This window comes from Thamnophis elegans, chromosome 2 (assembly GCF_009769535.1).
Source record: "Thamnophis elegans isolate rThaEle1 chromosome 2, rThaEle1.pri, whole genome shotgun sequence".
NCBI classification, from domain to species: domain Eukaryota; kingdom Metazoa; phylum Chordata; class Lepidosauria; order Squamata; family Colubridae; genus Thamnophis; species Thamnophis elegans.
This window is the reverse complement of record NC_045542.1, coordinates 62,618,261-62,644,616: the sequence shown is the minus strand read 5'-3', so window position 1 is coordinate 62,644,616 and position 26,356 is coordinate 62,618,261. Positions and strand designations below refer to the sequence as shown.

Here is a 26,356-nt window from a genome sequence, read left to right as displayed (position 1 = left end):
AGGTTGTTGTAACCATGTCTGCATAGTTTCTCCAAAAATGTCACTGTGGTGGTTGATTCTTTTATGGGAACAGTCCATTCCCATTGCTATTTGCTGTACATTAAAGAGAGGATTTTATTTAACTATTTGTTTACTTTAAAGATTTGTATTGTCACGCATCTTTAAAGGCAACTCTGGATAGCTTACAACAATAATAAAACTACTGAAAACTACATAAAAACCATAGCAACATAAAACCATTCAACAACCATGCCAATCTCCACCCCAGTGTCTGGTCTTGAGCTTGACAGCCTTCTGGAAGGCTAAAATGGTGGGAGCTATTGCAGTAGAAGTTATTCCATAATGGGGTAGTCACAGAAAAGGAACACATGGCAACATTTTAGAGAAAGGACATAGTACAACATATCTACCCTATCCACTCTGGTACAACAAGCAATACTCCCAGGAAGAAGCAGTTCCACAAATAACTTGATCTCATGCCATGTAGCACTTTAAAGGTGATAACCAATATCTTGAATTTCACCCAGAAGGTGTCTGGCAGCCAGGGTGGATCACACTTCAGAAGTATAGCATGGGCAAACTTGGAGGAGCCTAGTCCTATTCACACTGATATATTCTGGACCAGTGTTGGCTTCCTGGTGATCTTCAAGGGAAGCCCCATGTAGAGCACTTCCCAGGAAATCCTGATTTCAAATTCAGAATGAGTTTAAGCCCCTTGCCAATGTTACTTAAAGGATCTGGCAACATATGCAGGAGATTACAGATTTTCTTAGATGTTCCATTCCCAGATATCCCTCTCCCTTCTTCCCCTTTCTTTCTGCTGACACTGTCTCATCTTTTTTCTCCTTCTCTGTACCTACCACACTTTGTTCTTTTCCCATAACTCAAAGAAAACAATATTCCATGGCGCTTTTTTTTCTTTGACTTTTAAAAGAATTTGGGCACTTCAGAGTGAAGTTATAGCACCACCGTTTCTCTAGAGAGCATCTGAGGGAGTAGGCAGGGAGAAAGAGGAAGAAGAAATGGGAGGGACAAGGGACTGATGCAAAAAGATACAAGGACTTCCAAAGTGGGAAAACTTTGAGTTACGTGCAGTCCTAATAGCACTAATTGTTTCCGACTAGATAATATAGCTATAAAATAATTTCCTACCTCCTGTGGTCTTCATTCTCTCTCAGGAACTTGTGCTTGTGCCTGTCCTTGTAGTGCCTGAATGTCTGCAGTGCTCCGAACAGTCCAGAGCTATGTTACAGTGAACTGTTTCACTGTAATCTAAAATGTTTGTGCATGGAAAGCTTCATCTTCTGAAGCATCTTGAGAATCTAGTGAATACACAGGTATTTACTATGTTGACGGATGCCATATCAGGATAACAAAATACTCTTTTATAGCTATTTTTAGAAATATATAATGATTATTCATTAGATAAATAAATTCCTTTTTAAAAAATTATTCCATCGTATTTAGTATTTAACCCTACCGCAGTGTAAATCTTCCATTGCCCTCCCCTTCAATTTCTAACATTGATAAGACCGACTACCTATTGAATGAAATGGAAGCTTAAGAACAAATGGTAAATTGCTGTTTATCAGTTTAAGTGCTACTTGTTCAAAAGTTGGAGAAAAACAACAATGCTGGTCCCCCCCCCATACTTGTCAAGCAGCATTAAGCAAGTTGTCAAATATTAGATAAATTGCACTGAACATAATGTCTTTATTCTACAGAGACAGTTAATCCAATTAAAGAACCTGTGCAAATCATTGCCAAGGCTGGGACATGGGATAGTAATTTAGCTTCCTACCTAGGCTGCAGTGTATTTGTGGATCAGAGCAAAATCCCCAAACTGAATGATCATCAGGACTCTTACGAACAGTTCCTTGGCAAGTCTAGGAAAGAGATGAAGAAGCTAGCAAGGGAAGGATGTTGGGCTGGAAGCCATACCCTGAGAGCCAAGGCTTACCAGCACATTATCCAAGATATACCATGCCGCCTAATGACTCCTGATGCCTTCGTCTACCGAGATGTGGCCAGCAAGTTATTTGGAAACCAGAGTGAAAGTTTCGATCCCTTGCCTGAATTCCTGTCAGGAAGCATCATGCCCGAATACTGCCTCACTCCAGAAGGGATAACGGCTTTGAAGAAAATACTTATCTGCATTTCCAGTCTCTACCCTGAGATTACATACTGTCCTTTGCTCCCAGCTGTGACTGCTCTGCTGCTCCATTACAGCCAAGATGAGGCCCAATGCTTTGAGATTACTTGCCGACTCCTCTACTCCAAGGCTCCCCACACCACCTACATAGACCAGTCCTTCCTGGCTCATGAGGCCTCCTGTATGACCTTAAGGGACTTAGCCAATAAGCACTGCCCAGCAGCCCATCAACTGATAGCAAGCTCGTCAGACATTTTTGAGGTGTACTCTGAGTGGTTGGTGTGGCTCTTTGATGATCTTCCCTTTAATTATGTCATTCGCATCTTTGATGTGTATCTCTTGGAGGGGCAAAAAGTCCTTTACCGCATTGCTCTGGCACTGCTGAAGCAATACCGTCTCTTTATGACCTCAAAAGGACAAGAGGTAGTTGACATCAAGGGAAGCTTGCAGGCTTTCCTGTGGGACATTCAGGAATACTTGGCGGCTGACAAGCTTTTAGAGAAAGCATTTGGCATCCGGCTTTTTTCCCGCAAAGAAATCTGGCTTCTTCAAATGGCTAACCGGAAGGCTCTGGTGCATAAAGGAGTAACTATGGTGCATCACAGGTATAAGAACTTTGTTTACTATATTTTGGGGCATGTCATAACATTTCCAGTTACAAGATGCTAGACAATACAACTCAAATGACTGCAGAACCTACCTAATTAGAATAACCCATGCAGAGTATTTTCTGCCCATCCTATCAATCACAGTAAAATATGCCTTCACCCACAGAGAGATTCTAGACCACAACTACCATAATCTGTCTGAGCTCATAATATATATTGGATAATCCTGCCAGTAGATAGTACTGGTCAAGTATGCATGCACCTTTTTAAAAATATATATATAATAAACAAATTTGATCCATGTTAGATTTATACCAGCTTTGAAAAAAGTGTAGAAATAAGCATAAGGATACATTAATAATAGCCCTGAAAGCAAATTGGTTTAAATTTCATGTGTTTTAACAATCTACCATTGGGATCTACCATTTACTGTATAGTTTAAGCCTTGCTGTGCTTTATATTTCTCTGAGATATATTAGAACTTAAGAGTAGGATTTTGTTTTAGCCAAACTTCATTGCTCAGTCTGAATAGCACTAGCACTTAGATTTATATAACGCTTCATAGAGTAGATATTTACAGCCCTCTCTAAGTGGTTTACAGAGTTAGCATATTGCCCCCAACAATCAGGGTCTTCATTTTACCACTTCGGAAAGATGGAAGGCTGAGTCAACCTTGAGCCTGGTGAGATTCGATCTGCCAAACTGCTGGCAGCCAGTGATCAGCAGAAGTAGCCTGCAGTACTGTACTCTAACCACTGTGCCACCACGGCTCTTCAATGATAAAACATGGTCTTCCAAAGCCCATTACTGACAGCAGATATTTTCCCAAAAGAACATATAGAATATCAAAGTCAGACCCCAAGGCTTCAGGATCTGCCCCACACAAAGCTTGAATGTTGCTTCCAGAATCTCTCCAGTAGTTGCAATTGAATTATCAACCTAACTGTATTTAGTTAATAACTGGCAGAATGATATTTAAAAATTCCGTCTAAGCTAAAACTAGCCACACTCTGAGTACCCATTTATGAACCAATCATCAATAATAACATTCTTAGCCTGTTTTCTGATTTTATTTCTAATATGTTTTATTTTGAATATTGGTTTATGAGTGCAATAAATTCTACTTAATTGATGAGCTTGTTCTTGTCCTGCCCCACTTTTCTCCTGGTCTTGTTCCCATTTTGGAGTATGGCTGCCAGCATGCCATTAATGGGCAAGTGGCCTGAAAAAGTTGGAGAAGGCACCACATTATAGAGGACTCCATATGCCTTTTAGGTTGCTGTTTCCTTTTTTGAGTTTGATAAATGAAATGGACATTTCTATTAGTAATATTGTCAAGATATGCCAAGCTTAAAATCACGTCTAATATCAGATTCAGCATCAAATCCTGAAACCTAAAAATACTAAGTTCTGTAAAGTAAAGTAAACTTAGTTTCAGAGCTGGGAACAATATATTGTCTAAAGAAGGTTGTCTAGTTTATACATGTGTAGGATATATGTCTCCGTGTTAAAATAATCTTTCTTTGTTTTTTCTTTGAAAAGTCCAGTTGCCTTTTGAAAAAGCATCTTTGGGATAACCATAACCTGGATGACTGAGCAGCTTCATAAATATTAAATAGTGAGCAACTGTCTTTTTAAGACAATTCTAATTTGAAGAGCAAAGGATATCTTATGCTTCACCCAAAGTATAAAATTCTATCCTGAAGGAATATGTAGATGTAAATGTAAAAAGAATAAGGAAAGCTGAGTACCAGCAGATCACATGATGATCCTTGCTCTAAAATATGTCCCAGAGTTTATGTCCATTGTGTGTCCTGTACTATTGCAATTCCAGGATGTAATATAATCAGCAGCTGTTCCTGCTTGATAATTGTTTGCAAAGAATGCCCTCTCTATCCTAAAAGTCAATCTCTTTGGAATTATAGTTTGATTAGAGCCTCTCATTTCTTTTCCCACTGCACAGACAACCATTCCACCTCATTGTGAATGCACATAATTTTAGTTCCACCATTGTTAAAGCTCAAGAAATGCGCATTGTGTGGTCCTGGATCCCAGAACGATTTTCTTTATACCCACCTGTTCTTTTATTCTCAACTTCTGAAAACGGATACAGTTTGCAAAGGTAAGGGCCATATTTTCAAAGTATTAACCAAAATATGACACTTATTAAGGCACATAATAAAGTGAACTGAGCTATAAAAGTTTAGACCAATTAAAGAATTAGGAGAAGAAACTGAATAGAACATTAGAAACAAGAGCATCGTATTTTTACAAAGTGATAGCTTTGGCCTTACAAAGATTATAAAATCTCTACGTTCCAAGTTGCCAACATCAAAGAAGCTATATTAAAGCTTAGTTTAGTATTCTAATGTGGTCAGTATACTGATGTGCTTTTAAAAAAAGTTGCCTTAAACAATGTTTATTCATACAGTCCATTTAAGTGCTTATACTGACACTACAATTGATTTTGGCATAGCTGAGAATTCCAAATAATTACCTAAGGACGAGTACAGTGTTCACAATGAATGGGCACGGCATTTCTAGACCTTCACAAAACAAAGCACTTGGGAAGCTTACTACAAAAAATATATATTAAAGACTGAGCAAACATTCAGAATAAGAACTATGGTTTATGCACCTTCCTTAAGCTCAAATGAGGGCTAAGGATCCTGTAATACTTAAAGGCCACCCTCTTTTGCTGCTGACACAAGTATTTGAGAGTTCTTCATCTTTTCTTGGAAACATCTTGGATTCTGGCATAGCTGAAAAACTGGAAATTGGGAAGGTATCTCAATCCAATCTTTTAGGTACAAAAGCATAGAAAAGGATGCCAAGGTGACTAATTCATTATACTTGGGAGTTCCTAGGGTAGTCTGTTGGACCTCTAAGCATGCTTATTAAGGCTGCTTAGTGCTTCAGGATCAATAGCAATAGCCCTTACCACTTCACAGTACTTTACAGCCCTCTCTAAGTGGTTTACAGAGTCAGCATATTGCCTCCAACAATCTGAAACCTCATTTTACCCACCTCAGAAGGATGGAAGGCTGAATCAACCTTAAGCCTGGTGAGATTTGAACTGCTAAATTGCAGCCAGCCAGCAGTCAGCAGAAGTAGCCTTTAGTACTGGACTCTAACCAGTGCGCCACCACAGCACAACCTTCAAAAAGTGCTTCAGAGCATGCAGGTGCATGAATACAATATTCGTCTGGAGCATTTTAGAATATTGTCCACCCAACCCCAATAATCTTGTGGTGATTAAAGGTTTTGCGGGGAGGCACTGTATCCACACTCCCCTGAGTTCCAAATCATTTTACAAAGATAGCATCCAAAGTGCTGCAGAGCCTTAGTGCCTATCCCATCTCTGTTCACTAAACAAATAATAGACTCTTATGGGCTTAGTGTGGGCGATGAAACCTCCAAGAAATTCCTAATTTGGATATTTGCTCATCAGAAGCAATTTCCAAGTAGAGTGCTCAGACAGTAGCATAGGTAAATTTCTCTGGAAATGTACCCTTTGGCAGAAGATGCAATTAGAAAGCTGCCACTGAAATCAGTATCTCATTGCTTTCTTTTGAATGATCCTAATCAGCACATATTGAGGACAAATAGCGGCGGGGGGACACACCAGAGAAAATGAAGGGGTAGGATCTTTAAAAATTCATGCACTTTGGAATTTTCAAGTTTAAAAAATATAACATGAGAAGACACACGAGAAGGAGGGGGTTGTGAGGTATTTTTTTTGGAAAACAAGTAATACTAAGATTTATCATAACCAGATCTTCAGGTATTAGGCGTTCTTCAGAACCTATTTATTTAACAGTTTTACTTTTCTCCGACTATAAAGTTTCCCAGAATCAGGGTGGACTGCTGGGGTTTTGCAGGGGTTCGGGAGAACCTCTAGGTAAAATTCTGTGCAGTTCGGAGAACCCCCAAATCCCACTCCTGGCTGGCCCCGCCCACCCGGTCCCATCCCTCCCAGGAGTCCCCATGCAGCCCATTTTGGATACAGGTAAGTACAGAATGCACACAGAGCCTCGGGGAGGGCGAAAAACGGGCCTGCCGGAGCCTTGGCAGGCTATTTTCGCCCTCCTGGAGACTTGAGGAAAACCTCTGGAACCTGGAGGGGGCAAAAATGGTACAGGAGGCTGACTAGGCCACGCCCACCATGGCCACGGCCACACAGCAACCAGGCAGGGAACCCCTTGCTAAAAATTTTGAAGCCCACCCCTGCCCAGAATGGCATACATAAGCTTAGTAAAATCAAAATAGCCTCTAATTTCACTTTTCAGATCTAGAACAGATCTCTCTAAGCAGGAGAGAAAAAGAAAAGACGAATAGAAGAATCAAATCAAGGCCACACTTCTTAAACCAGCATATTCTTGCTATGATTAGTTTCAAATTGAAATACTCAGGAAATAGCAATGTCAGATAAGGGCAGGAAGGAGCTTTTGGAACGGATCTCTCCTCAGAGCTTGTAGAATAAATTTCTTTCTTTAGCCAGATAGGAGGGACCTTTCCTATGCTTAGATTCTTATGAAGTAATACTTCAAGAAATTTAACTAAAGAAATCCCAAACTCCACAAAGCAGCTCCTCACTTTTAGGCATATATTGGACCTGACAAGCCATGAGGAAATAGCCTCTTTCCCGATGTTCAGCAATCTTCTGCAAAAGTGAATCTCCACCAGAGTGAAGTAGCTCACCCTGACTGCTCTTGATTGCTGATATCAAGGCAAAAACTCTTGCTTCTTCATAAGAAACCACTGACTTGAAACAAATCATTCCAGAGATCATGATAGAGGATGGCTCCATAGAGTGAAATGGTGCTGTTTTACATTGGCCTACCTCTTATTCTGCCATTCAGAAAGGAGCCTGCTGGAAAGAGGGCAGAAGCCATTGAATGAATTGACCTTAGCAGTGCTTTGGAGATGGCTGAAGGCCTGATAATGTTAGAAGACCCATATATATGTGATGAATATTTTGGACTGCCCCTATGCCAGGCTCCTCTTCTCTATAGTTCATATAACCAACTAGCCATTTAATCATTTTTTTTTGGGGGGGGGGTTGTATTCTAGCCATTTTCCTGTAAGTATTTTCCTGTAAGTATTTTCAAAATAGAAGGGAATTATTTAGAAATCCCTGTACATTTAGGAAAGTACGTCAATAACCAATTGTAAATAAAAACAGCTTTAGGATATATTGGGACAGGTGTGAAAACCTCATACCCTCTCAAAAGATGAATGTGACTAGACATCCTTAATAGTGTGAACATTACAGCTCGGAGCATCTAACAGCCAAGGTGCACCTACGTCGAAAGTATCAGTCTTTTTACAACTACAATTAAACTGTCTGATGCCAAACACAGGAATCTGTGTCAGGATCTTGCACTTGCCTTAGAGATTATGATGCATTCAGGTTTTATGTGAGCAATTGCCTGCTTCACTGAGCAGAAATTATAGCTTCAAAATGTCTGCTTTGCAGTTATTATACAACATGGAACAAAATTATCTCATTATTGTTTATACTATAGATATATGTAATGCGATTTTGAATTCTTTTTGCAATATTTTGTTGCTTTTTTTTTTTGAAGTTGCTCATAATCACCTTGGTTGAATTGGGTAACCACTTAAAAGTTTTAAATAAAGAAAGGAATATTGGTGGGACTGAAAGAATGTTTTGGCTTTTCCTTTATGGATTTAACAAAACAATGACATGTTAGCAGTCATTACCAGCTGCTATTCCTCAAGGCATTTTAGATAGTGATGTCAAACACAAAAAACAATAGGCGCTCAAACAAACTTCTATGGAAATCCAAAAGGGGAAAGAAGGTTTTATACAGATAATCCTCATTTGCAGTTATGTTTGTGATGAAAAAGTAACATCACGATGGTGCAGTGGTTAGAATGCAGTACTACAGGCTACTTCTGCTGACTGCCAGCTGACTGCAATTTGGTAGTTCAAATCTTACCAGGCTAAAGGTTGACTCAGTCTTCCACCCTTCCGAGGTGGGTAAAATGAGGACCCAGATTGTTGGGGACAATATGCTGACTCTGTAAACTGCTTAGAGAGGGTTGTAAAGCACTGTGAATCAGTGTATAAGTCTAAGTGCTATTGCTAGTTATGACCAGTCCTCACAAGTATAACCATGCAGACCTGTAAGGCAAAGAAAGCTTAAGTAACATCATAAGAACAGTCACAGTTCCATTTAAGTGATACCTTCATTTAACAACTGACTTGCTGAACCCAGTTGTGATCACTAAAATGCATATAAAGCATCATGAGGCTTTATTCAAGAGCAGAAGATGCTGTAGGAGGTGTGCAGGGGAAGAGGCAGGAACTCTGCTGCTATCCTAAAAAAGGAGACAGAAATGAAGAAAAAGGAGTGCTTAGCTCTAGTATTAATAAGGCTTTAAGATAAATGAAAGGATCAGCATTGCTTCCCAATATCTCAGCACCTTCACATTCAATTTAGTGTCTTTCAGGGTCAACCTCTGGGATAGACAGGACTAGAAAACCAGCTCCATAGGAAGACTAGAACTATACTTTGTTGAGATTGGCTATAATAGCAGAATCTTGTAAATCTGAGTATTCTGCACCTACCCTCTTTCTTACGTGGCACGACATAAGCACGAACGTCAAAAGCGCGCCAACAAAACCGTGGCACTAAAACCGCGATGTCAAAAGCGTGCCGACAACAGCGCACCGACAGAAGCGCAATTTAAGTTAAGGTAAGGTTTAGGGTTAGGTTTAGGGTTAGGTTTAGGGTTAGGTTTAGGGTTATTTTTAGGGTTATGTTACAGCGCGCTTCTGTCGGCGCGCTTCAGCGCTCATTCGTTGCCACGGTTTTGACGGCGCGGTTTTCCTGTGAATTAGGGAGATATCTGCCTGAGCCACTTCCAAATATTATCTTGTTTCCCAGGACTTAAATAATGTCCTAGCCTCTTTGTCTAAGGTTCTTGCATATTTCCCTTTCTCCAGATCCTTTAAATCATTGCTCTGACAGTCCCACAAGGAGTTTAAAAACAGTACAATGGCATATTTAGAAAATATATAGAAAAACATTGTTATTAAGAGTTTTACACAAATAAAGAGGGAGGGAGGGAGGTGCAGAAACAAAAGGTAAAAAGAAATAGGAAGAAGCTTCTGATATCCTTTGCAGCAAATAAAAATAAAATTAGAAAATTATCTCTTGTTCAGTGATTACAAAAAAAGCTCACATTTTTCTATTGTCAAGGTTTTTCCCCCTAATCATCAAAATCACAGGTCATAAGATTCCCCCCCTCCCTATTCATACAAAAAGTCTTTAAGGAGTTTTCAATCAGCCTTAAATGTAAGTATTGTTTTTTTTTCTCTGATCAAAGAAGTTAATTTAGCAATCGCTGCAATTTCCATCATCTTCATCACCCATTCCTAATGGTTATGGAAGATTTACAGCAGAAAATTATCTGCATAAAAATGGAATTTGTTCTACTGAATAAACATTCCATAAGTGCATGTTCCTGTGACAATGTAAAACAAGTGAGGTAATTTGATAACTTTTATTTCAGAGTCTGTCTGGTTTCCATCTTTCTTGCTCCAGGCTTATTAATAAAGTACTAAGGATAACATGCTCCACTGTTCAAGCCATCTCCATCTCAATGCCATCAAGGAATTGCTTTCCCAGCCACTAGCAGGGGACTCATTTCATCCCATTTCTTTTGCTACCTACAGGTTTTATTCCTGCTGTGAAGGCTATGAGCCAACTTTACTGTTGTTAAAAAACACACTGGGAGAAGTAAGTGATTTAGTTCTGAATATCTCAAAAAACTCTGAGGTAGTGTGATCTTCCATCTGTGGAATAAAACAGAACCCATTCAAAGCCATATGCAGCAAGTGTATTACGGGCTAAAAACAAAATTCTGTGCTTAAAATATTAGCATGCATTCATTTACTTCTATCTAAAAAATGATGCCCAACTCTCTCAAAAGTCTGCGTGTTAAATCTTATTACATCAGGATTTTCAAATAATGCTGACGATGGAGGTAAGTAGATTTCTGAGAGCCGAATGGAGGTTGGTGAAAAGACAAGGACTGAAGAAAAGATAGGGGGCTTTATAAAACAACCAGAAAGTTTTCACATAGAACTGTTTATTGTTGTTCCAAAAATAAAACATATTGGTTGTCAAAACAAAAAATGTGGGGAGGGGGATTTAATCAATACAAACAAATGAATGAATATGTTCCTATCAGAGACATTTTCAAAGGTAATAATTTCTATATTGAATATCTATTTCCTGCCCAATGAGGAGGAAGGGAAAGCATTCCAAGGGTTGTTTTGCCAAGTTTGCCACCAACTGTGAACGCCAAGTGATCAATAGGAAATTGCAGGCAATTCTTATATGACACACATTTCTTTTTGCTCACAGCTTTATAGGGAGAGGTGTACATCTCAGTCTCAAATGCACACTTAGAAGCACTAACACCTGGACAGGTTTTAAGTTGCTTCCCAGTCCTAAATTTAAAGGATGAAGATCATGCTTGGCTATTAAGAATAGAGTGTTTCAGATAAAGAGCCACATCTCTGAATAGTCTTTCTAGTAAGCATTGTCTGATATCCTCTTAGATTGCCATGGTGGCGAATATCTATAACTCGGGTATAGGATGAGGGTGGAGGTTCTTTCGCTAAGCTTCTGGATTGGTTTCTAAATGTTTCATTGCCAGGCTAGATAACATATTCCGTGGAATTTAGGGGATGTCAGTGTCGGTGTTTTTCTATTTTTAAAAACTTCATGTGATCAGTAGGTCTTGGGATGGGGAGGTCACATCAGGTGAGGGTTTCATCCATTGTTTCTTGTCTGGGCTTTCTAGAATCTCAACATCTTTTTTATAGTGTGGTGACCAAAACTGGATGCAGCATTCTATGCGTGGTCTTACTAAGGCTTTATAGAATTGTATTAGTACATCACATGAACTTGATTCAATCCTTCTGTGGATTGAATGACTTGTGGTGAGTCCAATATGGGTCACATCAAGTGAGAGTCTTCATCTCCGCAGATGTTACCCAGCCTGATAATGAAACATTTGGAAATTAACCCACAAGTTTGGAGAACGAACCTCCACTTTCATCCTCTTGGATGCCAGAGAAAGATCTGATTTTGGTTTGTGAGAATTTTCATCTCCAGTGTTATTTTGTGCTTCTATCTTGAATTACTTGAGTATTTCTAACCTTTGATTATGTATTTTACTGATTGCTTTTTAGCCTTTGTTACCTAGAATTGTATGTATTCTTTTACTATGTTAGTCACACTAGAAGCACAAATTACTTATGAGGCTTAAAATTTCAGTGGATTATCTTACTCAAAACTGCTCCCCTAAACCTGTATACATCAAAAGGGGATACTGTAGACCCGTCCCTAATGTTCTGCTCCAGGGTGCCCTCATAAAGTAAATGGAAGATGATAATCACATGTTTTTAAACTACATCTTCACATTGCTTGGTAACACCATCTTTTCACTGGATGTTTTGAATACAATAAGATTTTAAGTGGTCTTCTGTAATCTTTCATTTCCTTAAGTCTTTCTGATTATCAGAAAACCTTATGCAGTTGTTCACATCTTACTCCCATTTAGGTATGTGGAGCATTTCTTTCCTCTGACTGGAAGGAAAGAAAAAAACGGGGAGGAACAAGTTTCTTTGGAACAGGAGAATGCTTTATTTTTACAGTAAGTTTAATTTATTTCTATAGCAATAACATGTAGACTTGTACACTGCCCCATAGTGCTTCACCGCACTCTCAGTTGTTTATACAGTCAGCATATAGCCCCAAACAGTCTGGGTCCTGATTTTGTTGATCACAGAAGGATGGAAGGCTGAGTCAACCTCAAGCCCTATCAGGATCAAACTCCAGGCTGCAGGCAGAGTTTGTCTGCAATACTGCATTCTAACCACTGCCCACCAGGGCTCCATGGAGGAGAATATATTGGTTTATAAGTAATTTCTTTCAGTTTCTTTTATGCATTGGTCAGTCTGATCCAAATCTAACCCTCAGTATAACCCTCCAACCTAAGGTATGATGAAAATTAGAAAATAGAGCTCATATGTATTTGGGGGCTTCACATGAATCCTACAAGGAATGAAAACTGTTGCATTGTTCCAAAATAAAACTATGTCCCTGAATGCCTTCCCAAAAGATGTAAGCCCTCCCCCCAATATTACTTCATTGGATGTTTTTCTACAGTCACTTCCAGTGAAGTGCACCACGGTACATGTTATGTATTTTTCCCTACAAACATAGAGATTGCCAGGCCCATTCCACTAACTGCTAATCTAGTTGATTCTCCTGAATCATAATACCTGATAATTCTTCCTTCTCACAACATACTTGTTAGGTAAGCTCCCCGTTGGGAGAGCAAGTACGTTCAGAGAAGCGTTGTGAGAGTTGTGTTGGAGAACACACAAACCAGCATACAGAGACACTGCGGTTTGAATAGGCTTTACTTTTGTGGAAATAGAGGTATCAGAGTCCATCAACAGTCCAAGTCATACACGGTTAAGACAGTCAGTCATCAACGTCTTTCAGTTAAGGGATAATCCAAATAACATAGTCCAGTATCATATAATCAGTTCAGTACTCAAAGTTTGCTAGCAGTTGCAAAGCTTACAATAGCTCACGGCGCTTTCTAACAGCCAGCTTCCAAAACACTCAGATCAGATCAGCCCAGCATCTAATAAACAGAGAGCTAACAGTCATTCTGGCTCCCTCTTATGGCTGATTTAGGAAAACAGCAGCCAATCACATTTTACAGTATGATTTAAAGAAACAGGTACAGCATTGCTATATGATTTATATATTGCCAACCCAACCGCTAGAATTATATTCCTAACACTACTAATGTTCCAACTTTTCCAGTTTAACCAGCTTAAGCCAAAATTTAAATATAAACTAAAATTGTAACTTCATTTTTCATTGTAATTGAGTCATTTGGGGGGGGTCTGATCTTGCTCTCTTCTTTCTGGGAAAAGGTCCCCTTCACTTTACCTAAAGAGCCACTTTCTGCCTACGTCTCACTAACCATTTGCTGATGTCAAGATCTTAACCAAAATCTGGTGTGTGAAGTGGCCAGAGCTTAACAAAATCTGAGAACAATATTTTTGAATGGTGTTTTCAGCAGCAAGGTCAATAGGGGATGTGACAGTGACGGCTGGAATTTTTGGATAAAATAAAATGGGTTACTTTATATATTTGATAATTCCAAATCATGCCATAGCATGCCATCAACAAGTTGATGTGTAACATCAGGGACTTGCAGCCTGTGTATCTCTGCTTTAGAGCTTCCTATCCCCGCAGAGTCCTTGCCAAATGTACCGAATAGTCACAGTTAGGATATCTGTTAGAGTTTTTCTTAATCTGGTACAGATCATAAGCAGATAGACTGAATTTGTTTTTGTTTTTTCTCTACAAAAACTGTTTTATTATTCAAAATTATACTCCTATTCCTTACTTGTAACCTTAATGCTAATTGTATGCTTGCTTCTAGTTTCCCACATTTCTGAATCTACAGGCTTCCCAATACTATAATTTTATAGTAATGGGATGATTTTGTCCTAATTTATACACTCTTTATCTCTAAGTTCTACCTCAATGTCCCCACTTCTATGTTTGTAACACTATGTCTCCTTTGTCTTAACTATTAGTTTAAACATTTTCTTTTTCCCCTGTCTTCAGCTCTTGTAGCCAGCCCAAGTCCTTTGCATGTAAAACCCCTCCATAGATTTTGTTATGGGCTTTTCTCTCCCCCAGCTCTTAGTCTTTCTGAAACTGGTTTGTAGTCATGCTTGAGTTGATAGACACTGATCAGCCTTCTGTCCTTCTCTGTCTCTTAGCTGATCTTGCAGGGCCGAGAATTGTAGTTTTCTTTAGCTTGAAGATCACTGCTTTGTCTTAGAGGTTTCTCTTTCCCACTTTACTGATGTCTTTGGGGTTTGATTTCTTTTTAGCTATCGTACCCTTGTTGGGTTTCAGTTTTGACTCAAGAAATCTTCTCTAATTAAGGAGAAGATAAGGCTGTTTTAACCCTCCTTCCCAGTGATGAAAGAAATGTTCTTCTGGGTTCAGCTCCAAATGAGGAAAAAGACACTGGAGACATGGAGGCTGCTTGGAAAGATGGTTTATTGGTGGTCAGGACCACATGGCTTGAGCCCTGATCAGAAAAGGTGATCACATGCTTCAATGTTGGTGGTGAAGAAGAGAAGGGCTGAGGGAGGCTTTTTATAACCTGTTCAGTCCCACCTCTCTGTTTCCTGTTCCTGTGTAAGAAATGTATTCTGGTTGGTTGTCAGACTCCCACGGGGCCATGCAGTGGCAACTCTCTAGGCTGTGTTTTGAATCCAGGTTTGGTTGAGTTCTCAGATGCCATGTGGTCAGTTGGGCCCAATATTATCATGCTTTAATCCCATCTCCCTGGAGCTGAAGTGGAGAAGCCTTTATTATGTAAAGTAGACTAGTTTGGCCTTCTTAATGGCCCATTGACAAAGTGGGGATGGGCAGGCAGCTATTCTGTCTTTTAAAACATGTTTCTTTCTTTTCACATCCAGAGAAATATTCTGCCTTTTCAATATTTCCTAGGATATTTCATTTTTCTGGGAGAGAGCTGGGTGATAACTTCCTACACCAGGCTACACCAAAACTCTGGATCCACAGAGGGAAAAGAAATGCCTATTTATTCTGGGTGGTGAATTCTAAAATATCCCTGACTGATATTGTCTTTTCTTAAAAGGTACATCCTAAAATGGAGCGGTATGAATGGGTTTTCATCAAGAAGCCAGAACAAGCGAAAGCTCTACCTTGTCCCCAACGCCAGCGTTCTCCATCTCCCTTTTCTTTGGAGAGGCACAGAACAACCAGCTCAAATCATCTCACTGTACCAAAGTTAGAAACAATTAAATACCGTCTCTCTCCCTTCCTGGCAATTAGACACTTCAACTTGCCTTCCAAAACAGCCTCCATGTTTATGTCTGGAAGCCAGGAAGGCATCGTCATAGGTAATTATGCAAATAAACATCGTGGATAATCTGTAGAGCTAACCACTATACACATTTCTGGTATCTCAATCCCCAGATCAAATTTTGGTGCTGCTTATTTAGCATATAAATTCAACCACAGCTGAGCTGGCAAAACCTACAAATATTTTGGGGTAGGAAAAGGACATAAAGGAGAAGGTCAATATAGTAAAAGGTCATGATGAACTTTTGGCAAGGGTTTTCCTACCAAAGCAGATGAAAGAGAAACATTCATATGCAACCCATCATCATCATCATCATGACCATCATGACCATCATCATCATCATCATCATCATCATCATCATCATCATCATCATCATCTTAACATACTAACAAGTGGGACTTGCAATAAAATCCTTTGTTCCAGGAGTATTGCTATGTTTTCTCCCGCCTCCCATTTTCTCTTTTCTTTCTTCCTTAATCTGTCACTTTCAAATCCACCTGTCTCCTCTGTGCATTTGCTCTTGACTACTTTTCTCACTCCTCCACAACATCGCACATGCTTGGCCTTGTTTCTTCCTTCTAGTTCCTAGCTCTTGCTTCCACCTACTCCCCTTCATCTAGTGTTGAACCAGCATGTCTGTCTCAAAATCTAAACATAGCTAATGTTGTGAGTTGCTTGGCTGACTTCTGGTTATTTTAAATACTTTTTTTTCTCCTACTCTTATCTTACTCTTTGCTTATAAATTTGCCAGCAGACTCTACCTGAATTCAGCATTAGAGGAAGTGAAAGAAAATTAATACCTTTTCTATAAATGAGAGCAATACAAATGTTCTCTGGGGCACAAATGCAAAGCCTATCTCTTGATGTGGCTCCTGCTTCAGAGGAAATCAGGCAAGCTAACGTTGATTTTTTTGTTAGGTGCTTGGTGATTTCTTATTAGCTGGAACTCCCACCTTACTCCTTGTCTCACCTTGCAGAGCTTAAGATTCTCTTTCTTGGCAAATGACAATGTGCCACCACGCTTTACCTGCTCTCTCCTGAAGTTTCATTAAATGCTGGCTTGGCCACACTGCTGCTTGTTCAACAGCCTGCCTGTTTTCCTTGCTGTGAAAAGTAACTGTGGGAAGGGAGTAGCTAAGAAGGAGATGATTCTAGATGGGGAGAACACTGGTCAGTTCAAGGAGAGGAAGGTGAAACACTTGCTGGGCACCACATGGTGGCATGAAATTACTGCTTATGGTAGAGTCAGCATAAACCTCATGAAAGAGGTTTATCTCAAGCTACATTCAATTTGAATTTTCAAATAGAAAAGAAGTTGAGAAACACAATTCAGTGAGAATTAACTAAGTTCAGTCTTTTCTGTAAAGTGGATTGTTTAGAGTGTCAGTGAAAACTGAAGCTAACCAGTATATAACACTGAGATCGGGGCCCAGCATCAATTATTTTATGAGTTCAATTCATTAATTGGCTCTAGCTTTTAAAGTTCCAAATGCCCCTGGATCTGGCTAACTACAGAGCAACCGGCTCAGTTCTCTGCAGAACAGGCTTGAAAAATGTTGGTGTTCACAGGGGCATCTCATCATATTACAATCCCCCTAAATTGTTTTCATATGTCATATTAACTCACAATATTACTTAGTTAGCTTTGATGAATTTGCCCAGTTGTATTTTTTTATGAATACTGTCCCTAATTGTGAAGACTATTTATATCTTTTGAGTTTTAAAATTCATTTTCAAGCAATTTTTAAAAACTTGGCTTTGTGGTTTGTACATTGTTTTACAATTTTCAGACAATTATATAAGTTGTGTGTCATTTTTATTTATTTTTATTTGTTGGCGAGTTCTTCACAGAAAGATGGTACATAAATAGCTATAGATAATTACAGATATATAAGAGGAAAGGGGTTGTTTTTGTGTTAAGGATTTTAATTAGTTGAAATCCTTAACCAAAGCATGAAGAAGTTATCCACTGATATCAGGCAAACGTAAGAAATAGAAGACAATGCACACACACACACACACACAGACACACACACACACCAACTACCTAGTATGGATGGAATAATAAACCTTGGTGGCTTATATTCAACAAAAAGACTATTATGTACCTTGCAGAATAAGCCTGATCTAAACAAGAATGTTGTGCTCATTGATGATGTAGTACTGGTGGTCATTGATCAGCTTGTTCTGCAGTACATGTATCCAGAGAATACTGTACTGTTCATGATAGCCACAATACATGACTATATTAGCAAAGATAGAACATAAAACAATAGAGTTGGAAGGGACATTGGAGGTCTTCTAGCCCAATCCCTTGCTCTAGCAGGAAACCCTATATCATTTCAGATAAATGGTTCTCCAGTCTTTTTTTTTTTTCTTTTTTTTGAAAGCCTTCAGTGATGGAGCACCTACAACTTCGGAAGGCAAGTTATTTGCTCTCACTGTTAGGAAATTTCTCCTTAATTCTAGGTTGCTTCTCTCCTGGTTAGTTTTCAACCATTGTCTCGTGTCTTGCCATTTGATGCTTTGGAAAATAGTTTGACCCCCCTCATCATTGTAAGAGTCCCTCAAATATTGTAGGCATGCTATCATGTCCCCCCCCCCCCAGTCCTTCTTTTCACTAGGCTAGACATACCTATCTATGTCTAGTCTAATTTATACCATTTGTCTAAAATTGCCATTTTTAGACATTTTTCATGTATCTATAAAGTCATCATTTTCCATGATGATATAAAAACTGTACCATGTCTAGTATAACAACACACCCATCTTCAATTCAAGTCAGAAACTGTTTAGATGCAAGTAAGAGGGAAAGTGACCAGGGGCAGTATCTAAAAACTCTGTTCCATAAGGTGGTGAGAAACATTTCTTAACCAATCATGTTGATTTTTTTTCCCTTAGGGGGAGGCGGAGGCCAGGCTCTGTATGTTGATGCTAATCTGAATCATGGAAGAACAGAACACTGTGAAACATTTGACAATCCACCTCTCTGCCAACAAAACTTCCAGGTCCAGCTACTGGAAGTTTGGGGATTTCAAAACTCTTGAGTTTCCTTTTCCTCCATAGGATGGACATTTTTCATTAAGATGCCTCTCCAAAGCACTGCATGTCATCAGATGATGATTGAAAGATGGACATCTAAGCAGCAGGATAAGATGTTTAAATATTTTGGGTAGTTGCCCATTAATACAGTCTTTTTGGCCAGAATCTCTGGAGCATAACAAAATACATATTGGATGATTTACATTTACGTATAACTGTTCTGCTTGGACAGGATTAATTCTGAAAGCATTAATTTTGAAAAAAAAGTATGGAATGCCCACTGATCGTATGCCTGCTTATTCTGCTCATTAGATGAAATGTATAAAGCCAGAGATAATCCAAGAATGTTAATATGTGGGTGGAATGTGCAGAAAAGGTCCTATGAGAGAATTAAAGAAGAGCTGAAGTCAGGTATCAAATTGGCAGAACAGTACCAAGATATTCAGGTAGTCCTCAATTTATGATCACAATTGAGCCCAAAATGTATGTTGCTAAGTGAAAAAAATGTTAAGTGAGTTTTGCCCCATTTTGCAACTTTTCTTGCCACATTTGTTAAGTGAATCACTGCAGTTGCTAAATCAGGAACACAGTTGTTAAGTGAATCTGGTTCCCCCATTGACTTTGCTTGTCAGAAGGTTGCAAAAGGTGATCACATGACCCCTGCAACCATCGTAACTGTGAGTCATTTCTCAAGCATCCAAATGTAAATCATGTGACCATGGGGATGCTGCAACGATCGTAAGTGGGAAAAGTGGTCATAAGTCACTTTTTTCAGTAACTTCAAACAGTCACTAAGTGAACTGTTGTAAGTCAAGGACTACCTATATTGTACCTTGGCAACTGATGCTCATTGGAACTAACAGAGTAAATTTTGAGTAGTTCGAAGAACCGGCAAATAATTGCAGAATTAGTTGATTTTAATTTTGTTTCTATCTCCTTCACTGACAACCCTGAAGATACTTGAGCACTTTGGTACAATTCTAGTAATGGGAACATTATTAGTACATTTCCAATATTTCCTCAAGTGTTCACTTTTGCACTGGGCGCAAAGTGACCCTAGGAAATAAGATACAGTGGCATTATTATGAGATATAACTTTTATGAACTTGTTCTACACACCTGTGCAACCCCGAATCTGTGCTTTACACTCAAGGCAACGAGTTAAGATCTTATCCCTATTGTCACAGCAAGACTTCAGAATACTTTGAAGGTGCCAGAGAACCTCTTACAAAGGAACTAAGACATCCAACTGAATGGGCTATTTTTAGACTACATGCTTTTATCAGCATGGCCCCTGAGCATCGCATCTGGCATGTACTACATTAAGAAATGTCAGGAAAAGATTCCCTGTTTAAAAAGAATAGAATTTTCCTTTCATGAGTTAATGCTTTTACATTAGAGACACAAACAGCACAGCCTGTCTGCCCAATTCACCTGCTTTAAAGATGAAAGAAAATGAAATTGTCTTTAGCCTTTTGGGTCTGCCAGTCATTCCATATTTCAGTTTTCTTTCAATCTTCAATGATGCATAAATGTTGCTGAACAAACATGGCTCCTGTCGTCAGAGATGTGCATTTAAAGGAAAGAGTAGCATAGTATGCCTGCCATCTGACACTTGCAAACATCATTGGTATTCAAAATATAGTAGCAGTGTATACACGACTATTCAAGTAAATGTTTAGAACATGTTGACTGTTGAAGAACATGACATATAATAAGTTTTAGAGTCTATCCAATAAAACAGTACTTTGTGCATTGTAAACTGAACATGGTGCCAAGGGAAAGTCAATTCTAGACCATGAAAGTTTATTCCACAATAAATTGCTTAGTCTTTCAGCAGTTACAAGAATCTTTCCTGTTCATTTGTTTGTTTGTTTTATCCCTGGAAGATTTGTTTGCTGTCTATTTTTATTTTTCAAATTGTAGTTCATGTTCTTGTGCTTCCTCTGCCATTTACTGAGCACATAACTGATCAATACATTCCAAGGTGACATTTTCAGAAAAGGAGAAATTGAACTACAATATAACAATGATGCAGTCTGTCTGGTCATCACTGAGGCTGTGAAGTCTTCATTGTTGTAAGATTTCAATCCAGGCATAACTATTGATAAAGGAAACCATCAAATACGGTCGAGAGAAGAGCTCCAAGAAAAATATGGTATCCAAATAAACAGGGACGTGCAGTCACTGGAGGCAGGGGAGGCGGGGCCTCACCAGTCTCATGAGGAAAAGGAAAGAATTTTTAAAATAATTAAAAAGGCCAAGGTAGTTGCTGCTAGACTCCAAGTCACAGTGACTTTGAGTCTGCTTAGTGTTAACTGTAGGGGGAGGTGAGAGAACTATGGGCCTCCTTTGCATAAGGAATTTTTCACCTTTTAAGAGTTACCGTATATACTCGAGTATAAGCCGACCCGAATATAAGCCGAGGCACCTAATTTTACCCCAAAAAGCTGGAAAAGTTATTGACTCGAGTATAAGCCTAGGGTGGGAAATGCAGCAGCTACGGTAAATTTCAAAAATAAAAAATCAGTGTTATTTGAAACAAAGTTATGTTTATTCAAGGGACCCGCTTAATTAAAGTGTTCTATAATATCAGTATGACTTATAATACTGCAAGTCTGCAATATTAAAATACTTGTATAGGGGATCCCCGGGATCCCACGAAGAGATCAAATCACAACCAGTATGCCACCTTCTTGGTATATTGTTTTTATTTTCACTGAGTTTTTTAAAATGAGCATTATTTCATCCTTTTTTTCTTTATGTTTGATTGGTATCTGCAATTTGTGTTAATTCTGTTCATACATATAATATAAATGAAAAACCCAGCTCTCTTAAAAAATATTTTAAGTTCTTTCTGGTGCTCCCTTTTAGAATTGGCCAACTAATATTTCTGTTCGCCCAACTAATGTCAGGCAGAGTTAACTGAAAAAGTAATTTTTCATGAAAGGACATTTTCCTAGGATTTTAATTGTTCTTACTGTCAGATTTCTCGTTATTTCCAGCTTGAGTCTCCTTCTGACAAGTTTCCATTGCTTCTTGTCCTGTCCTCAGGTGCTATTGCTGCCGCCGCCTCCTCCTCCTCCAACAGCACCAGCACATTTGCTGCCCAGCGCTGCGGCTGAGGTGAAGCCGCCAAAGCTCCCGCTGGCGCCCCCGCAGCGTTGGGCGGATATCCGGCAGTGCTGTTGGAGGAGGAGGAGGCGAACCAGCCTGCCATCGCCGGCCACTGCCAGCCCCGCCGCTCTTCCCACCCCCTTCCAAGCCCCACAGTCCAGCGGACGGAGCAGCGAAGCCCCGGGGGTCTGTAGAGATTGTCAGTCATCCAGGTCACGGTTGTCCTAAAGGTGCTTTTTCAGGCAACAACTGGGCTTTCTTGGGTTTTTTTGGGAAGACGTTTCATCCAAGAAGCTTCTTCAGCTCTGCCACTATCCTACTTCCCCACTATCCTGTCAGAGCTGAATGGTGAGAAACGAAACGTCTCCAAAGAAAAAAACAATAAAGTCCAGTTGCCTCCTGAAAAAGCACCCTTGGGTTGATCAGTGATATTGAGAGACACGCTGCATTTACCTTTAATTTTCTTTCTTCTAGCCTTCTGAAGCGGGCAAACAACTCAAGAGAAACTTTTGCAAATTCATACAAGTCCGAATTTACATCATAAAGCATTGTTCTTCCACGTCGATGAAGTTTAACTCTGGCAATTGCCTTATAATATATTACTTTCTCCGGTCTTATTGTTTTTGCTGGGGGGGACGGGGGACGAGTGTTTAACAACGCCACCCGATAATCATTTTTTATTGTGCCCCACCCCTCCCCTACAAAGCGAGTCTGCGCGGCCGGTGGAGACAGCCGACCTCCTTCCTAATCAGGAAAAGTCAGGCGCGTCGAAACTTCGGTAGCTCTCCGCGCTTCCTGCCATGCTCCGAGCCGCGGCTCCTCTCTTCGCGGCCTCCGACGCACCGAGAGCGGGAGCCCTCCAGCCGCCCAGGCCCAGCCCCTGAGGCGGTTGCCCGCTGCGATAGCGAACAAGTGCAACCTCTTCCTTCGGCCGGACTGGGCTGAAGCCGCCGCCGCCGCCGTCGCGCGCTGCTGCTCTTCCTGCCTCCGCACTTGCAGCGGTAACGGGCGGCGGGGTTGGTGGAAAAGGCGGAGGCGGCGGCGGAGGCGAAGGGAGGGAGGCGGGGAGAAAAGAATGGCAGCAGCCGAGGAACCCGGAGCGGCACCAGCAACAGGGAGCAGCAAGGCCGGCGAAGGGGAGCCGGCGTCGTCTTTCCAGAGCCGCCTGTGGAGGAGCCTGCAGCTGGGGGGCAAAGGCAAAGGCAGCAGCAAAGCGGGAGCCGAACGCCGCAGTGCGGACACCTCATCGTCGCTTCCGCGGAGTCGCGCCGCGGAGCAGCCGGCCAAGGCGGACTTGTTAGCAGGGGGCGTCGTCGTCGGTTCCAGGTGGGGCGGCTTGAGGCGTCGAAAACACGTGCTGGACCGCGTCTTCTCGTCCTCTCAGCCCAACTTGTGCTGCTCCTCGGCAGAGCCCCTGGAGGGCGTGAGCGCTGAGGCCGGCTCTGCTCTGCGCCGCCTACGCGAGCATCTCCTTCACCACCCTCAGGGCAAGGGGACAGCAGCAACAGCAGCACGGCCGGGGGGCTGACGACCCGCCCGCCTCTCCTTCCTCGACCTCTTCGGCGGCTGCCCCCAAAAAGGAACGGGTAGTAGGCGGAGATGGAGCCCTCAAAGCCGAGGCGCGGGAGAAGCCTCCGCAGCCGCCCCGACTCGGAGCTCACCTGTCCCATCAGAAGAGCTCTTCTCTGCCCGGCAACTGGAATCCCCTCTCCAAGGGATCCCCGTGCAGAAAATGCGGGGAGCAGCAGCGAAGCCCCGGGGCTTCGCTGCTCCATCCGCTGGACTGTGGGGCTTGGAAGGGGTCGGGAAGAGCGGCGGGGCTAGCGGTGGCCGGCGATGGCAGGATGGTTCGCCTCCTCCTCCTCCAACAGGCAACAGCACTGCCGGATCCAGTTGTAGACTCGAGTATAAGCCGAGGCGGCTTTTTTCAGCCCAAAAAGTGGGCTGAAAAACTCGGCTTATACTCGAGTATATACGGTAAGCAAGGGTTAAAAGGTGAAAAAATCCGTATGCAAAGGAGGCACGTGATTCTCCCGCCTCCTGATCTGGGAGCAGCAAATCATGCCTTGCAGGTTTGAAGTTGAGCGACTGTGGAAAAAGAAATTGTTTGTTGGTCAAGAGGAGCCATGAGGAAGGCACGCTTACGTTGGGTGGGTTATTTCGGAGGGTATGGAAGGAGCACCTCAATGGCAGCAGCCTCTGCACGGAGTGCCCAAGTGAGCCTGCTGGCACTCCCCAAATTTGGTCCTCCGGCTGAGGATCTCATAGCAGCAGTCTTCCCCACAGCAGCCGGACATGCTCGGTGAGGAAGAATTATTCGGCGGTGGGCGGGCAGCAGCAGAAAGGAGGAGAAGAGGTCCTATTCACAGCCTCGATTCCCCTCTCCATTTCTGAGCTGGGGAGGGGGGGCTCGGCGCAGCTCTGACCTGGGCTGGGAGGAGATCGCGACGGCATGGGGGTGGGAAGTAAGGAGGCTGGAAGTCTGAGGACGGCATGTGGCACAGAGAGGGAACCGAGGAGTATGCCGCCGCCTGGTTGAGGGATGAGAGCTGGGGGAGGCGGTCACCGGCGGAGGTCCCTTTCAGCCCATCCGAGCGGTCCTGGTGGGGGACATCAAAGGGAGGGAAAGGCCACCATGCAGCCAACCACGCTTGGGGCACAAGGCACCGGCTTTCCCTTGCTCCAAGCAGCACGCGCCCTAGATCTCCCAGTGGCAGCGGGTCCCTGAGGCTCCAGCTCGCAACATCTGAGCCTCAAGGCAAGGAACAGCTTTCTCTACTACCCAGCCGAGCCCCGCTTCTCCCCCACCCCACCAGACAAACAAACCAGCCAGCCAGCCGAAGAGCGCAACACGCTTCCTGCCCTCTTCTGTGTACCCTGGAGCCGGAGCAGGCAAAGCTGCCACTGAAAAAGAACCCAAAGCTCAACCGAGCAAAACAAAATGAGACACCCTTTGCCTGCAATTAAAGGCTCAGATCGGAAGGCAGCAGGGGAATGGGGGAGGTATGGCAGAGGAGCTGCTTTCAAGCCATTGGAAAATATATCCAATCCAACTTCTGTGTTTGTGTTTGTTTGAGAGTAAGTGAGTGAGAGAGGGATCCAACTTCTCTGTGTGCGTGCATCTGTTTGAGAGAGGGGGGGAGGGAGGGAGAAAGGGAGGAAGGGTGGGAGGGAGAAGAAAAAGAATGGGAAAGCTTATTTTGCAAGGGGGGAAAATGCTGTCGCTTTAAAACGGAACTGAGCATGTCTGGCTGTGGAATTCTGGAGTTGAAGTCCACAAATCTAAAAAAATTGCTGCCTCACTAGCCATAAAGCTCACCGCACGTCACTGCAAATAAAGCATCCATTTCTGTTCATTTTCTAAGAAGTGGGCATGATCTCAACATGGTCATCCTTGAGCAGAAAGATTACAAAAATCATTTATATTGTGAAACAACTGAGCAGAAATTCCATTAATGTGCTCACATAATGGACATATTTTAGTTATTGAATGAACTCATTTTCTGAGTTTCCACTGACATCAACATGAACATTACTAATTTTTGCATATTATGCAAAGGCAGTCAATAAATCTTTAAGTGACTGTTTTAAGTGTGCTGTGGGAACACTGCTACTATTTAAGTCAGGAATATTTTGGCCTGAGAGTTTTAACTTGGCCTTTTGAGTATCCTTATATGTACTGGTCCAAACAAAGATAAAGACATTAATGCCTATAATTTTACCATGTATTTAATTATTGTTCTTCCCCTCATATTAACAATTACAATGTTTGAGGCATATTTGCCATTTTCTCTATATTTGTCAGTTTCAATCCAAACTTTTTTTAGAACCTCTTCTGTAGGTGTGGTCTGCTTTGTGGGAGTGGCTTGCCAGCCATGTGACCGGGTGGGAGTGGCTTGCCGGCCATGTGAACGGGTAGGAGTGGATTGCCAGCCATGTGACTTAGTGGGAGTGGCTTAGCAGTCATGTGATTGGGTGGGCGTGGCCAACTTGTAAAATGTGGTGAAACTCACTTAACAATGCTTTTGCTTAGCAACCAAAATGTTGGCTCAGAAACTCTGGCATTTGAAGCATGCAAGTCTTAAAGTTGTCAAGTTACAAGTCCCTTGCACCCCTAACCCTTTAGAAAGAAACCCAGGGGTGTTTAAACTTAACAGCTTTGAGACTTGTGGACTTCAACTCCCAGAATTCCTCCTCTCGCTCTTCATCTTGATGATGTGCAGATGGGCAGGGGGAGGGAGCTTGAGCCGGTTCCAAATGGCATTGTAGATTTGTGGAATCTCTTCTATAGAAGAGGTTAGAACTGGCAGAAACACACCCATGCCCCCATCCCTTGAAAGAAGGGACTAGCTATCTAATAGTTAGTCAGAGACCTAGTTCACTGATTAAGCATGGCAGGATCTGCCTCCTTCCTCTCTAAGGCCAGATCTACTCAGGTGTCTTTCCTGGTATTCCA

The 26,356-nt window shown here is 41.6% G+C and overlaps 1 protein-coding gene across 1 annotated transcript in view; it reads left to right on the top strand.

Moving 5' to 3' along the window:
* LOC116523931 (TBC1 domain family member 24-like) overlaps window positions 1–18,788 on the top strand; it is a 29,282-nt gene extending 10,494 nt beyond the window's left edge. The window contains exons 2-7 of the mRNA XM_032239024.1: window positions 1,725–2,757; window positions 4,724–4,882; window positions 10,469–10,532; window positions 12,367–12,459; window positions 15,514–15,778; window positions 18,643–18,788. Of these exons, the coding sequence (XP_032094915.1) occupies window positions 1,725–2,757; window positions 4,724–4,882; window positions 10,469–10,532; window positions 12,367–12,459; window positions 15,514–15,778; window positions 18,643–18,788 (1,760 nt within the window). The remainder of the gene's footprint in view (window positions 1–1,724; window positions 2,758–4,723; window positions 4,883–10,468; window positions 10,533–12,366; window positions 12,460–15,513; window positions 15,779–18,642) is intronic.
* Window positions 18,789–26,356: the final 7,568 nt, after the last annotated feature.